General features: G+C 55.5%; 1 protein-coding gene across 1 annotated transcript; it reads left to right on the top strand.

The window, feature by feature from the left end:
* Positions 1-6,535: 6,535 nt before the first annotated feature.
* Positions 6,536-9,488, top strand: LOC309793993 (forkhead box protein J1-like; the record flags this gene model as incomplete). Its single annotated transcript, XM_082604929.1, has 2 exons — positions 6,536-7,033; positions 8,721-9,488. 2 exons carry the CDS (start codon positions 6,536-6,538, stop codon positions 9,486-9,488), a joined length of 1,266 nt encoding a protein of 421 aa, XP_082461055.1.
* Between the last annotated feature and the right edge of the window lie 5,308 nt (positions 9,489-14,796).

Below are 14,796 nucleotides of genomic sequence, written 5' to 3'. Positions count from 1 at the left end.
ATAGATGCATTGTCTGCTGGCTTTTGGAAGAGGTGGTTAGTTAGTGGAGCATGAGATTGAGAAGCAAAGTGGGATCCAACAGTTTGTGAGGCTGAGATGTGACAGAGCCCTAGGCTATGCCCACCATGATGGCCTGAATTAGTAGTTGGAATTGTTGCCCTAGAGGAACTTTTCAGGGTCCTTCCCAAGGCCTCAAAGAGAGCCCAGTGCCGGGGGATCTTTTGCACCTCCTGTGTGGCTGCCTTGTGCCGTCAGGTGCGTGGTGACCCTCACTGCCTGGTGGTTGTGGTTCACATCCTGCCCTGGGGGTGGGCAGGCGGAGGCCTGTGGTCCTGACAGACACTACATGAGCCAAGCCAAATCTCAGCTTCTGCCTTGAGTTCCGGTGTCCACCCGCTCTGAAATCCTGCAGTGGGCTCTGCTGTTTCAGACCCCTGTTAATGTCCTTTCTTTCCCCGAAACATTCTTACAGACCCTTTCATATTGATGATTCCAGCAATAACCACACTTCCTGATTTCCTTGAAATCTGAGCCCCAGAAGCACTAGGGAAGGGGACTCTCCCTGAGCCTGGGGTGGTGGCATACAGATCCACCTCCTCTCCCGGCAGGTAGTATTCAGAGTGTGGTGTTACCTGAGATGAAGGAGATGTAGGTAAACAGTCGCCACAGTGGCCAGGAACCCTAAGAGGAAGCCATTGTCTTCACCCTTTCTGGAGGGTCTGTCTTCTCCCAGGAAGAGGCTCAGAGAGATTCCTCAAGGCCTTGGTTCCATAACCAAGACATACCCGGGTGAGAAGTGGCCCTTCACTCCTGTTTCTCAGACAGTTCCTGCTCTCTCCCCCATCCCCGCACCTCTTTGCCCTCATTTAGCTCTTTGGCGAGCAGAAATATCCCATCCAAAAGGGCTGGGATCAGGGAACAGGGCACAGAGCCTGGTCGGGGAACAGGACAGCCGCCCCAGTCATCATCTGGAGATGGTCATGTTGTTAGCAGTTGACCCACAGAGAATATGACGGGGCCTGGTTTCTCACACAAGGACACAGACTAACCGGAGGCCTGGGGCTCCTTCCTGCCACACTCAAGTCGGAGCTCACCTATGAGCTCACTTCCGGGTGGTGTGGTGATCCCAGCCTTCTCACAGAGCCCTTTTTCCTTCTCCTCCCCAGTCCCATCCTACCAGAGGCCATGCCAACGCTGGGGCGTCTCCTGGGCACGGATCCACACACGTTAAGCCATCTCACCTGGGGAGGGTTTTTGTCCTGTTCACCTGACCTTGGCATGCTGCTTGCTCACTGTGCTTTAGGATCTGCACACCTAGTGTGTGTAAATATGTGTGTACTGTTGTGCCATCTGTGTACCCCTCACTCCCTGGAGTACACTCATGGGCACACTACAGTGGGGACGTCAAGGATGCAATATTTATGGACTGCTGCATGATTCTTAAAAATGAATAAAACTGTTCACAAGGGAAGAAGAGGTGTTAACTGCGCAGTTGGCTTATTTGTGAAAGTTGCTGTCCGACTTTCTCCAGCACGCTTTTAATACTTTGACTCAATAACAACTCACACTGCAGAAATATAGAAGATCATGAGAGATTACTACAAGAAACTCTATGCCAAGAAAATGGACAACCTGGAAGAAATGGACAAATTCTTAGAAATGCACAACCTGCCAAGACTGAATCAGGAAGAAATAGAAAATATGAATAGACCAATCACAAGCACTGAAATGGAAACTGTGATTAAAAATCTTCCAACAAACAGAAGCCCAGGACCAGATGGCTTCACAGGCGAATTCTATCAGACATTTAGAGAAGAGCTAACACCTATCCTTCTCAAACTCTTCCAAAATATAGCAGAGGGAGGAGCACTCCCAAACTCATTCTACGAGGCCACCATCACCTTGATACCAAAACCAGGCAAGGATGTCACAAAGAAAGAAAACTACAGGCCAATATCACTGATGAACATAGATGCAAAAATCCTCAACAAAATACTAGCAAACAGAATCCAACAGCACATTAAAAGGATCATACACCATGCTCAAGTGGGGTTTATGCCAGGAATGCAAGGATTCTTCAACATACGCAAATCAATCAATGTGATACACCATGTTAACAAATTGAAGGAGAAAAACCATATGATCATCTCAATAGATTCAGAGAAAGCTTTCGACAAAATTCAACACCCATTTATGATAAAAACCCTGCAGAAAGTAGGCATAGAGGGAACTTTCCTCAAGATAATAAAGGCCATAAATGACAAACCCACAGCCAACATTGTCCTCAATGGTGAAAAACTGAAACCATTTCCACTAAGATCAGGAACAAGACAAGGTGGCCCACTCTCACCACTCTTATTCAACTTAGTTTTGGAAGTTTTAGAAACAGCAATCAGAGAAGAAAAGGAAATAAAAGGAATCCAAATTGGAAAAGAAGAAGTAAAGCTGTCACTGTTTGCAGATGACATGATACTATACATAGAGAATCCTAAAGATGCTACCAGAAAACTACTAGAGCTAATCAATGAATTTGGAAAAGTAGCAGGATACAAAATTAATGCACAGAAATCTCTGGCATTCCTGTACACGAATGATGAAGAATCTGAAAGTGAAATCAAGAAAACACCCCCATTTACCATTGCAACAAAAAGAATAAAATACCTAGGAATAAACCTACCTAAGGAGACAAAAGACCTGTATGCAGAAAATTATAAGACACTGATGAAAGAAATTAAAGATGATACAAATAGATGGAGAGATATACCATGCTCCTGGATTGGAAGAATCGATATTGTGAAAATGACTCTACTACCCAAAGCAATCTACAGGTTCAATGCAATCCCTATCAAACTACCACTGGCATTTTTCACAGAACTAGAACAAAAAAATTCAAACTTTGTTTGGAAAAACAAAAGACTCCGAATAGCCAAAGCAATCTTGAGAACGAAAAACGGAGCTGGAGGAATCAGGCTCCCTGACTTCAGACTACACTACAAAGCTATAGTAAGCAAGACAGTGTTTTACTGGCACAAAAACAGAAAGATAGATCAATGGAACAGGATAGAAAGCCCAGAGATAAACCCACACCCATATGGTCAACTTATCTTTGATCAAGGAGGCAGGAATGTACAGTGGAGAAAGGACAGCCTCTTCAATAAGTGGTGCTGGGAAAACTGGACAGGGACATGTTAAAGTATGAGATTAGATCATTCCCTGACACCATACACAAAAATAAGCTCAAAATGGATTAAAGACCTAAATGTAAGGCCAGAAGCTATCAAACTCTTAGAGGAAAACATAGGCAGAACACTCTATGACATAAATCACAGCAAGATCCTTTTGGACCCACCTCCTAGAGAAATGGAAATAAAAACAAAGATAAACAAATGGGACCTAATGAAACTTCAAAGCTTTTGCACAGCAAAGGAAACCATAAACAAGACCAAAAGACAACCCTCAGAATGGGAGAAAATATTTGCAAATGAAGCAACTGACAAAGGATTAATCTCCAAAATTTAAAAACAGCTCATGCAGCTCAATAGCAAAAAAACAAACAACCCAATCCAAAAATGGGCAGAAGACTTAAATAGGCATTTCTCCAAAGAAGATATACAGACTGCCAACAAACACATGAAAGAATGCTCAGCATCATTAATCATTAGAGAAATGCAAATCAAAACTACAATGAGATATCATCTCACACCAGTCAGAATGGCCATCATCAAGAAATCTAGAAACAATAAATGCTGGAGAGGGTGTGGAGAAAAGGGAACACTCTTGCACTGCTGGTGGGAATGTGAATTGGTACAGCCACTATGGAGAACAGTATGGAGGTTCCTTAAAAGACTAAAACTCGAACTACCATATGACCCAGCAATCCCACTACTAGGCATATACCCTGAGAAAACCATAATTCAAAAAGAGGCATGTACCAAAATGTTCATTGCAGCTCTATTCACAATAGCCCGGAGATGGAAGCAACCTAAGTGTCCATCATCGGATGAATGGATAAAGAAGATGTGGCACATATATACAATGGAATATTACTCAGCCATAAAAAGAAACGAAACTGAGCTATTTGTAATGAGGTGGATAGACCTAGAGTCTGTCATACACCGTGAAGTAAGTCAGAAAGAGAAAGACAAATACCGTATGCTAACACATATATATGGAATTTTAAAAAATGTCATGAATAACCTAGGGGTGAAACAGGAATAAAGACACAGACCTACTTGAGAATGGACTTGAGGATATGGGGAGGGGGAAGGGTAAGTTGTGACAAAGCGAAAGAGAGGCATGGACATATATACACTACCAAACGTAAGGTAGATAGTGGGAAGCAGCCGCAGAGCACAGGGAGATCAGCTCGGTGCTTTGTGACCGCCTGGAGGGGTGGGATGGGGAGGGTGGGAGGGAGGGAGATGCCTGAGGGAAGGGATGTGGGAACAGATGTATATGTATGACTGATTCACTTTGTTATAAAGCAGAAACTAATAAAAAAATAAAATAAAAATTAAAATAAAACAATAAATACTTGGGAAGAAAAAAAAAACTTTGACTCAAGACAAGCTGGACATGGAGGAGTGAGAGAGGGCAAGGGGTAGAGGAAAAGACATGTTTCTGGGTGGGAGCTGGTGTACCATCCCCCGGGCACAGCTCCTGCCCAGAGGCCTGATAAGGAGCCCTCACCTCCACCCACCCCCTTCAACCAGAGAACTTCCAACTGCAGCTCCTCAATAACTGAAGAGCAGGAAAGCTGGTGACGGGAGGGAGGCTGGGGGAGGGGAGGAGGAAGGACCACAGTCCACCGTTAGTCCGTCACTTAAAGGCTGGTGAAATGAATGGGGCAAATGACCCCAGTCAAAGAATTTGGCAAGTCCACGGCTTTCCTGGCTTTCACCCAACGGCTCTGTTTCCTCGGCTATCTGGAAAGGAGGGAGAGCACTTCCGAAGAAGCCTCTGGAATGTCAGCTTCTGGGAATCTTGCTGAGGACGGGGCGGGGAGGGGGCGCTTACCGGGAAACACTGGATTACCCTAGCCGCCTTGGGGTGCCTGCGACCGGGGCTGCGGTTTCTGCGGACCTGAGCGGCAGGTGGCATCGGAGAGTCAGACCTGCTTGCGGGCACCAAGACGACACTCGGTCGGGAGACCGGGACAGGCCGCAGAAACGTGAGGAAGTGCCACTCGCAGCCCAGAGGAGAGGAAAGGAAAGCCCCAAGCATGCACCCAGCCCTGGCCCCCGCGCCACGGGCTGCGTCCCAGGAGCCGTCGCCACCTCTGAGCAGCCCAGATGGGAAGGGGGTGGGGCGGAGGACGGTTCCCGCGGCGAACTGCTCGCCGAGGGCCCCGGGGCCTCTGCGGGAGCGCCGAGCCGCGCGCCTCTCCGAGCCCTGCGCGGGGCCGTCGGGCGGGAATGCGCGGAGCCGGGACGCGGTGGCGGGTAGGGGGCTGGGTCGCGCGCGGGAGAGGGCGGCAGGAGGGAGCTGGAAGAGAGTTACCGCGTGAGAGAGCCGTTAAGAGCCCGCGGTCTCTTTGGAGATGCCCTGGCCAATGGCAGAAGCGGAAGCTGTTTATATGGGCGGGGCGTCGCCACGGCAGCAGGAGACGCCTTGCGAGCGGCTACTGAGTGCCGGTCCCCAGCCGCTGGCTTTCAGAGAGGCGCCGGCGGGCGTGAGTGGCGACGAGGATTGCTGGCTGGGCCCTGGAGCTGGGAGCAGAGAGCCGCGGTGAGGGTGGGCGGTGGGAGGAATTTCTTTGAGAAGCTTCCTTTGGCCCGGGCTGCGCTCTGAGCCAGGTAAGGGACGGGGAGGGCTGCCGGCCGTGGGAAGGGAGGGCGTCAGTACCAGCCCGCTCTCCCATCCGTCCCCGACGGAAGTGGAGGGCCCGGGGACTGACATCAGAGGCGTTTGGGGGACACTCACTTCCCACCCCCTTATAACTCTCTGTATTGTTTCCTTCCTTCCCCTTGAGCCCCATCCTAATATCCCTTTTCAAAGATCAGACGACCTCCCCCGCCCCCCGACCCGTCGTACTGCCCTCCTGGACTCTCTCGCCCCATTTCCATTGGTTGTGGACGGAGAGAGTGGGGTTAATTCCCCGCTTTGAGGGAGAAACGGGTGGCCTCGCATGCCCCTACACTATTCCCTCGTTGGGCTAATTAAGTCTCCTCTTAAAGATCCAAGAGGAAAAGAGCGAGGCGAACCCCGTGTGGGTCGGAGCCCCGGGCACACCTTCTGTTTCCCAGACGTCGGCAGTAAAAGATCCTCCCCAGCTGCAGGAAGGATTTTAGTAAGAGCCTCCCCCCTCGCCCACACTCTCCCCTCGGGGGTGGGGAAAGAGGGCTCAGTTCCCGCTCTGGTCCCCGCAGGCACCACATTCCGTTTGGAGGAGGCTACCCCCGGATCGCGGGATGGAAGCCCGCTTCCGGGAGGCTGCGTAACTGAAGCCGCGGGAGTCAGCGGGCCGGAGAGCTCGGCGGCCACCCTCGGCTCGGCTCGTGGATGTTGACAGCCCCCTCGGAGAGTCCCCGCAGATATGGCGGAGAGCTGGCTACGCGTCTCGGGAGCAGGGGCAGCGGAGGAGGCCGGACCGGAAGGCGGCCTGGAGGAGTCCAACGCCCTGAATGACAGCCTGACCAGCCTGCAGTGGCTGCAGGAATTCTCCATTCTCAACGCCGAGCTCCCCGCCCTGCCTTCGGGGGACACCGACCCCCACGGCTCCCACGAGCTGGCAGGCTCGGCCGAGCCGGGGTCTCCCCTGGCGGCGGACCCCGCCTGCCTGGGGCAGCCGCACACACCCGGCAAGCCCACGTCCTCCTGCACGCCGCGGAGCGCCCCCTCGGGGCTGCAGGCCTCGCCTCCCGACGACGTGGACTACGCCACCAACCCGCACGTGAAGCCGCCCTACTCGTATGCCACGCTCATCTGCATGGCCATGCAGGCCAGCAAGGCCACCAAGATCACCCTGTCGGCCATCTACAAGTGGATCACGGACAACTTCTGTTACTTCCGCCACGCTGATCCCACCTGGCAGGTAGGGAGGCACTCCCTCCCTCCCTCCCCATGCCCTCGCGGACTGGACTCACATCCCAGATCCGCAGGCCAAGTAGGCGCGGTACGGCCAGGGCCCCGAGAGAGGAAGGCCGTCCAGGAAGGACCTCAAGGGAGCCCAGTGCTTGGACTGCTGCCCCTTTGACTTCAGAGACGGAGGAGGGAGGATGTTCAGAGGGCTGCAGGGGTGCCGACATAGAGGTTCAAGGGGAAAGAACTTGTCACTCATCCGGCAGGCTCAGCCCAAAGACCAGGGCTGAACTATGCGTGGACACAGCCCCCCAGGGTAGGTTGATGGACTGAGGGACACATTTTTGTCCCAAGTCCTGGAATTCCTCGACACTCCCCTCCTCAAGGTCAGTTTGTCAGGGCCTGACTGGAGGCAGAGCATCGTTCCTGCCAGACTCTGCATCCCGCCTGCTTTCAGTTGGCTGGAGGGGCTCTGGGAGGGGAGAGGGGCGTGCTGCGGGGTGTGAAGGCCATCGGTGTCCCAGTGGAAGGGCTACGGGGCCTTCCGAAAGCTGCTGTGCCAGCCCCCACCCCAAGCCCTCCCTAGTTTCCTGCCTACACTCCTCCCCCTCTTCTCATCAAACTCCCTGGGGGGACAATTACCTCAGCCACGTGCTTTCCACAGGGGCTCTTTCCTCCCACACTGGCTTCATGTTCCAAGTCTCCGGAACCTGGCACAGAGCAGCCAAGGGGCCCAGACCACCATGTAAACCTCCCAGTCTTGCCAGGGGGCACTACTCACCTGCCGGCCCCACCCACCAGGCCCCAGACCCCTGTGCCCCAGCGTGGTTTGGACTGTGCACCCAGGCGTGAACAAGGCAGGATGGTGATTCAGGCTGGGCACACGCTGCCCTGAGCCTCTTCGACCATCAGGATCAGGGGCTACTTGGGGACAGAGACCCTGAGGATGCACAGATCCTTCCCTGTGGCACAGGTCACAGGATCAGAGTTCCTGTAATCACAGCTATTCCACGATTGCTTGGGCCCTGACCCTGGGGCAGGTACCATTTGTAACCTTGGTGAGAAAGCAGAGACCCTCCACCCCCCCACACACTACCCCAAGCCTGAGAGGCCCCAGGAATGAGCGCTATGCTCTTGGCTGGGTAATAATCAACTGAGGCCTCAGAGCCTGGGGTGGGAGGAGGGGGACATGGTGGGTGAGGGTCCAGGCCAGCAGCCGGCTCTAGAAACAAGGAAAGTCATCAGATCCTCCCACACTTCATCCCCCCCCACACACACACACCCTCACACCCACTCACTCATTTCACAAACAGAGAAGGCCAGCCAGGCCCAGGCAGAGGGAGATGGCCGTCCAGGACCTGGGGGAGCCAAGGCCTTTGACCAGAGGCCGCAAGCAGCGGGGTAACGGAGGGAGGGCAGGACAGGCTGGCACTGAGAGCCACCCTGCGGCTCAGGGCTCGGATGACCGAGCAGGCAGATATCCTGGCAAAAGGGAACAAAAGCCCCCGACAGCACTCCCAGCTCCTGGTGCCCCGTGGCTGGTGTCCCAGAGCCTCCCGCTCGGAGCAGCGCCTCTGTCTCCCCTGCCCCCATCGGAGAGAAGGTGGTGGTGGGACTGGCAGTGGCTCTAGGAACCCCCCATCACTGACCCCACCCACTCTCTCAGCTGTCTTCCTTCTCTCCTACCTCCCTGTGTCCAGAACTCCATCCGCCACAACCTGTCCCTGAAGAAGGGCTTCATCAAGGTGCCTCGGGAGAAGGACGAGCCAGGCAAGGGGGGCTTCTGGTGCATCGACCCCCAGTACGCCGAGCGGCTGCTGAGTGGGGCCTTGAAGAAGCAGCGGCTGCCCCCAGTCCACATCCACCCGGCCTTTGCCCGCCAGGCCGTGCCAGAGCCCAGCGCCGCCCCATGGGCCGGGCCACTGACCGTGAGCACCGAGGCCCAGCAGCTGCTGCGGGAGTTCGAGGAGGCCACTGGGGAGGCGGGCTGGGGTGCAGGCGAGGGCAGGCTGGGGCGTAAGCGTCAACAGCCGCTGCCCAAGCAGGAGGCCAAGGTCCCGCGGCCCTCCAGCCCCCTGCTGCTGACCCAGGAGGAGCAGGGTGAGCTGGAACCCCTCAAGGGCAACTTTGACTGGGAGGCCATCTTGGACGCTGGCACGCTGGACGGGGAGCTGGGCACGCTGGAGATCTCGGAGCTGATCCCGCCGCTGAGCCCTGCCTCACACGGGGACGTGGACCTCACCATCCATGGCCACCACATCGACTGCCCTGTTACCTGGGGGCCTCCAGCGGAGCAGGCTACCGACAGCCTGGACTTTGATGAGACCTTCCTGGCCACATCCTTCCTGGAGCACCCCTGGGACGAGAGCACCCGTAGCTCCCTGCCCCCCGAGCCCCTCTTTGAGGCCGGGGATGCCACACTGGCCTCTGACCTGCATGACTGGGCCAGCCTGGGCGCCTTCTTGTAAGAAGCCAGGCCCTGCCCCACCTCCAGACAGCACCGAAGTCTGGGCCCAGACTGCCCCCCTCCCCGCCAGTGCAGGCCCATGGACACCCTACCGCCCAGGCAGGGGCTGGGCCAGCTCACCCCACCAGGACACACGGCCCCCAGCCCAGGCCATCCTCAGATTCTAGTCCAGCAGGCTGAGAATTGGGGCCCAGGACCCAAATTGCTGCCTCCGCTCCCCAGCCCCCCATACACACAGTGTTTCATTGATCCACTTCTTCCCTGCCCCAGAGACACGCTAAGGGCCCTGCACTATGAGAGCTGCGGCTTGGAGGGGCCCTGGCCAAGCTGGAAACATCAGTACAGGGCCCGCCCCAGAACACCTTAGCTTCCAAGCTTCTCTCTCTCCTGCTCTCCTCCCCAGGTCTCTATCCAGAGCAAGTTCCCAGGTACAACCAATGCTGATTAGGTGACTGCAAATGAACACCCAAGAGGCCTCTCCCGGTAGTCTGTGAGGAGGAGCTAGGCGGAGGGGGGAAGAGAGAGGAGACAGAAAGGAGGCCGGGGTGCCGGGTGGAGCCAGGAGATTTTCTAAGGCCTCTGGGATCTTCTGGCTTCATCCCTAGAGGTGGGGCAGAGGGTATGTGTCCCTAATCTTTGAGCCCAACTTGAGGCTGAGAGCAGCGGGGAGATGGGGATCTGGGGTTTCGGGGCTGGGGCAGCCAAGCTGCGGAGGGAAAGGGGACAGACAGACTAATGTAGTGAGTGTAGCTAGAGCTGAGGCTTAACTGGGAGGGACGCAGTGCTTGCTAGAACCACTGGGACCAGGAATGGGGGAATGGCCCATTGCCCTTGCTTGCACTCCTGCAGGGGAGTGTCTTGCTCCACTATAAACGCCCTGGGCTGCATCCCACATCCACTCTCCTAACCCATCGGGCAATTTAACCTTTTTCATAGAAAGTGATTTACAATAAAAACATTTTTAAAACTAAAGTTTTAAAAAGTCTCAAAATGGACCTGCTTGCAACTTTCTCTGGGGAAAAGCATGGGCCAGTTTTGGGGAGGCCACGGCCCAAGGGGGAATGGCTGGGAGGAAGATGGGGGGCACCAAAGGCCTGCAGAGTGTCCCCTGATGCACTCCTCAGGATCTCTGGGTGCCCAGAGAGAAAGGGGCTGAGAGGCGGCCCTCGGGGGTCCCCTGCAGCCAGGGCCTCGGCACCTCTCTATGTGCAATGGGGAGACTGTACCCACAGCCCCGAGGAGCAGGCGGCAAAGGAGGCACAGCCCCCTCCCTGGCCCTGAGGACTCACTCACAAAGGCCGTTCTTGCCCAGGGCTCGGCTCACGTTCCCCACCTCGCCCAAGTTGAGGGCCTGCCCAGACTCACCTGCGGTCCTCGCCTGGGCCTGTCTCCAGCTCCTCCCTCCCTTGGTCCCTTCCTGAAGGGACAGGGTGTGAGGTCAGAGGGCCCCAGCCCCTGGGGCCCCACTTGCCACCCTGGGGTTCATTCACCCCGCCCAGGGCCTTCCCTCCAATGCAGGTTGGGGCTGAGGGAGGCCATCAGGGCAGACGGAAGACGGGGTGCCTAGACCCTACAGCTCCAGCCTGTGAGGAATCAACGTACCAGAGTTCTGATGGGGAAACTGAGGCACAGCAAATATGTGACACTCAGCAGGCACCTTTCCACCCCCTCACCCCAGCTTTGCCTGGAACCCATCTCTCCCCCGAGCCTGCACCTGGCCCCGCCAGCACGCCCTTGTGGTGCACAGCCCCTTCCCCCAGCACTCACGTGCACGTGCGCACAGACACACACACACAAACACACACAAACGGGCACTGTCCTACACAATCCTGCCCAGCCTCCACGGGCCCCTTTCTCCTGAGGCCCCTTTCTTTCCTTGCACTGGAGGCTGGCTCCAGGACAACCTGGCATTCCCCCGCCAACTTGCTGCTTTCCCTTGCTAATTACTCAAAATATTTTCGAAGGGTGCGCACACTGCAGGGCCAGGCGGGTTGGGGCCTTACAGAGCTCAGGAGGCAGCCCATCCCCTTCCCACCGCTTGCTGAGGAGGCTGCCCCAACCTCCCTCTGAGACTCCCTTCACCCCCTAAGCAACGACTCCCTCCCTCTCCCCACCACCCTCCAGCCTTCCTCCCCACGCTCCCCAGCACTGGGGGAACATGGGGGCTCCAGCCTCTCCACTGGTCCCCAGGCTCAGCCTCCAGCCCCCGCCAAAAGGGGTACATCCTGGATTGACAGGTGGGGCCGGTCACTGTCCCCCCTCCTCACCCTCTGCCTGGGCCCATGCTGGGGGAAGAGGGGCAAGGTCAGGGTCTTGCAGAACTGCCTGCCAGGTAAGGAAAGTCTGAAGAAGCTTCTGGCTGCCAGGAAGAATCCCCAGGAGCTCCTGAAAATCCCTATGCTTGGGACTAGCGTCTCTGGGGCTGGGACCCAAACACTGGCACTTTTAAGGGTCCATGGATGCTGCCAACGAGCAGCCAAAGCTAAGAGGGGGCTCCGAAGCGGCCACAACACAGGGCTTCACACACCCTTTCAGCAGGCAGCGTTTGGGGGTTGGCGGTGGAGGAGGCGGGAAGCGTGAGTGGATCCTGTCCCTCCTATTCATCCCTGCCCCGGCCCTTGGCTGGGTGGCTTTTTGAAAAAACGTTCAGTGACTCCGTATTTATTTAGAGATTCGATGTAATCCCAGTCAATATATATTTTGCGCCCTTAACAGTAAGTTGCAGACAGGCTGCCCCATTAGCACTAGATACTTTAGTGTGTGTTTCCTTAGAACAAGGACACACCTCCATAATCCCAGTACCACCATCACAATCAGGAAATGAACACTGACCTGGTAATCCCATGTAACCGCAGACCCCCTTCACGTCTTGCAGATCACCCCAGGAATGCTCCTCTCCATTCCAACATCCCAATCCAGGACCCCATGTTGCACTGAGTTGTCCTTTCTCTTTTGCCCTGTGTGGCTTTGAGCCCATGACTCAAGCTCTCTGGGCAGGTTTCGCATTTCCTTTGATCTCCACGTTTGAGGTGAGAAGCCCTTCAGCCACTTCACCCTCAGGTGTGGTACAGTCCCTTCCCAAAGCAAGAAGCTAGCTTTCTGTCTCCTCACTTTCCACCTCTACCCTATCCTCCCTCCCCCATGTATCGCCAGCCAGGAAAGGGATGAGAGGCAATGTTCAGGAACTCAGTGTTTGGGGACCCTCACCGTCTGCCCACGGGACAGGCCACCCCCAGCTCCAGTGACGGGAAGGCCCCCGGGATGGGATTCCATGCTGGCCTGAAGCAAATGCGCCAGGCCTCCTGAAGAGCTGAGCTGAGGGCAGGAAACACTCTTCTCCCCGCCTCTGCCCCCCTCAACATACTGGGGACCCAGACTTGAAGAAGGAAGGTCATGTCCATGGTGTCCTCCCAGGTCAGCACCGACACCGTCTCCTCCATGTCCGGCTCCTACATCGCCCCTGGCACGGAAGAGGACGGGGAGGCTCTCCCCTGCCCCCGGGCCGCCAGCAGGACCCCCTCAGAAGAAGGAGACGTAAGAGAGGAGCATGGGATCGCCCTCGCCGCTCTGTTCTGCTCTGTACTCGAGTCCCAAGGAGCTCAGTCCAGGGCCTGCCAGGGAGATCGGCAAAGCCCCCCAGTGCTCGGGAGGGGAGCCCTGGAAAACACGGTACCGGGTTGTTGAATCACAGACTCCCTCAGATGTGATCTTCCATGTGGCACCACTTCTGTCCTGAGGACTTGGTTTGCGCTTGCTGCCAGGCGAGCTGGGTAGGAGAGCCGGTGGCATCTGCACCTTGACTTTTGTTGCTCCTTTGCAGGTGACGCCAGCGGCGTCTCCAGACTGCAACTTTGCGGGCCTCGTCGCCACCGCTGAAGAGCAGGATGCAGAGGTAAGAGCAAGGTGGACGCTGGTGCCCCTCCCCGGTCAGAGGGACTGCCGGCGCTGGCACAGGATGCAAATAGGATGGGGGCTCTTCTGGAAGAAGCCTTCCAAGGTGGTGCACTTGGATCTGTTAGAGGCAGGGTGCAGAGCAGAGGGACTGTCCGGTTAGCAGAGGGCGCTGGTCTCAGCGTAATAGGCGTGGGGTGAGTTCCAGAGGGAAGTCTTCCAGGCCAGACCCTTGAGAGGGTGTTTGTCCTCCAATTCACTTAGTATTTACCTGGCACAGGCATCTCACATCTTCCTGGCACTGGGGGACACAAAGACCGAGTGACATGGCTTTTGCCTGCCCACACCCCCAATCCACCCATCCCACCCATCCCGGAGCTCCATCTGATGGAGGAATCAGAGTTATAACTCAGCGTGAGCAGTGCTCTGACGGAGGTGTGCCTGAAGTATATGGAATGCCCAGCTCCCAGTGGGGACTCTACAACTTTCTCTTGAGCCAGATGTTCTCAAAGGAGTATCTGGATGGGATTGGGGATCCTAAAGGGTTCCTGAAAGTTTTATGATCTCACGGTTTGCTTTTTCATTTGACAACTTTGATTTCCACCTGAGAGAAACAGTGTGAGCTAAACTATGACCAAGGCTAATCCTGACAGTCCCAGGGTCCCTCTGTAAGGTGCCTCAGACCTGGTCCCTCTGGAACGTGCCTCAGACCTGGTCCCTACGGGCCGATCCTGCCTCGCCAAGCAAAATCTGCCTCTGCTGGGCCTCCCAGCCATCTCACACAGACAGGAAATGTATGGATACCATGAGGGTGGTTAGTTCTGTCTTCTGACAATCAGTAGGCTCATTTCACTGCTTTATGGACTCACAGTGCCTTCCTTCTGTCCTAGGGAAATGAGGTTCTAGAAGAAGAGGACGGATCACCCACACAAGAAGATGGTAAAAGACCTGGTCTTTTGCTCCCTTTTATTATATTTCTCTCCCGGGTATTCTCTGAAGGGTACAGAAAGGGGCACTGGTGTGACTTGGTGGCACTGCTCAAGGGTGTGGCTTTGGGGAAAGGTTGTCTTCTTGATGGAATATCAAAGCAAGCAGGGTATCTGAGGACCTCAGCAGCCTTCCTGGCTCTTTCTGGGCCTCTGAGCCAAGGCTGCAGAAGATACATGGAGTTCTCCATCTACGTTGAGTAGATCCTGAAGCTTCTTGGGCAACTGCCATCACCTTCCTTCCTGCTTCAGCTTCTCAGCCGAGTCTCACAGAACTGCTCTAGCAGCCCCAAAGTTCAGCTGCAGCAGGAGAACAGCTTCCTCCCCTTGGGGGGACCGACTGTTAGGCAGTAGGTTTTCCTGCTTTAGTGAAGAAAACGGCTGATGTTACAGTAGCAGAAGGATCACAGCCCTGGCGGCACAGCAAAGGTG

The sequence above is a fragment of the Mesoplodon mirus genome (assembly GCF_964341445.2).
Source record: "Mesoplodon mirus genome assembly, chromosome: 18".
NCBI classification, from domain to species: domain Eukaryota; kingdom Metazoa; phylum Chordata; class Mammalia; order Artiodactyla; family Ziphiidae; genus Mesoplodon; species Mesoplodon mirus.
This window is presented reverse-complemented; position numbering and strand designations above follow the sequence as displayed.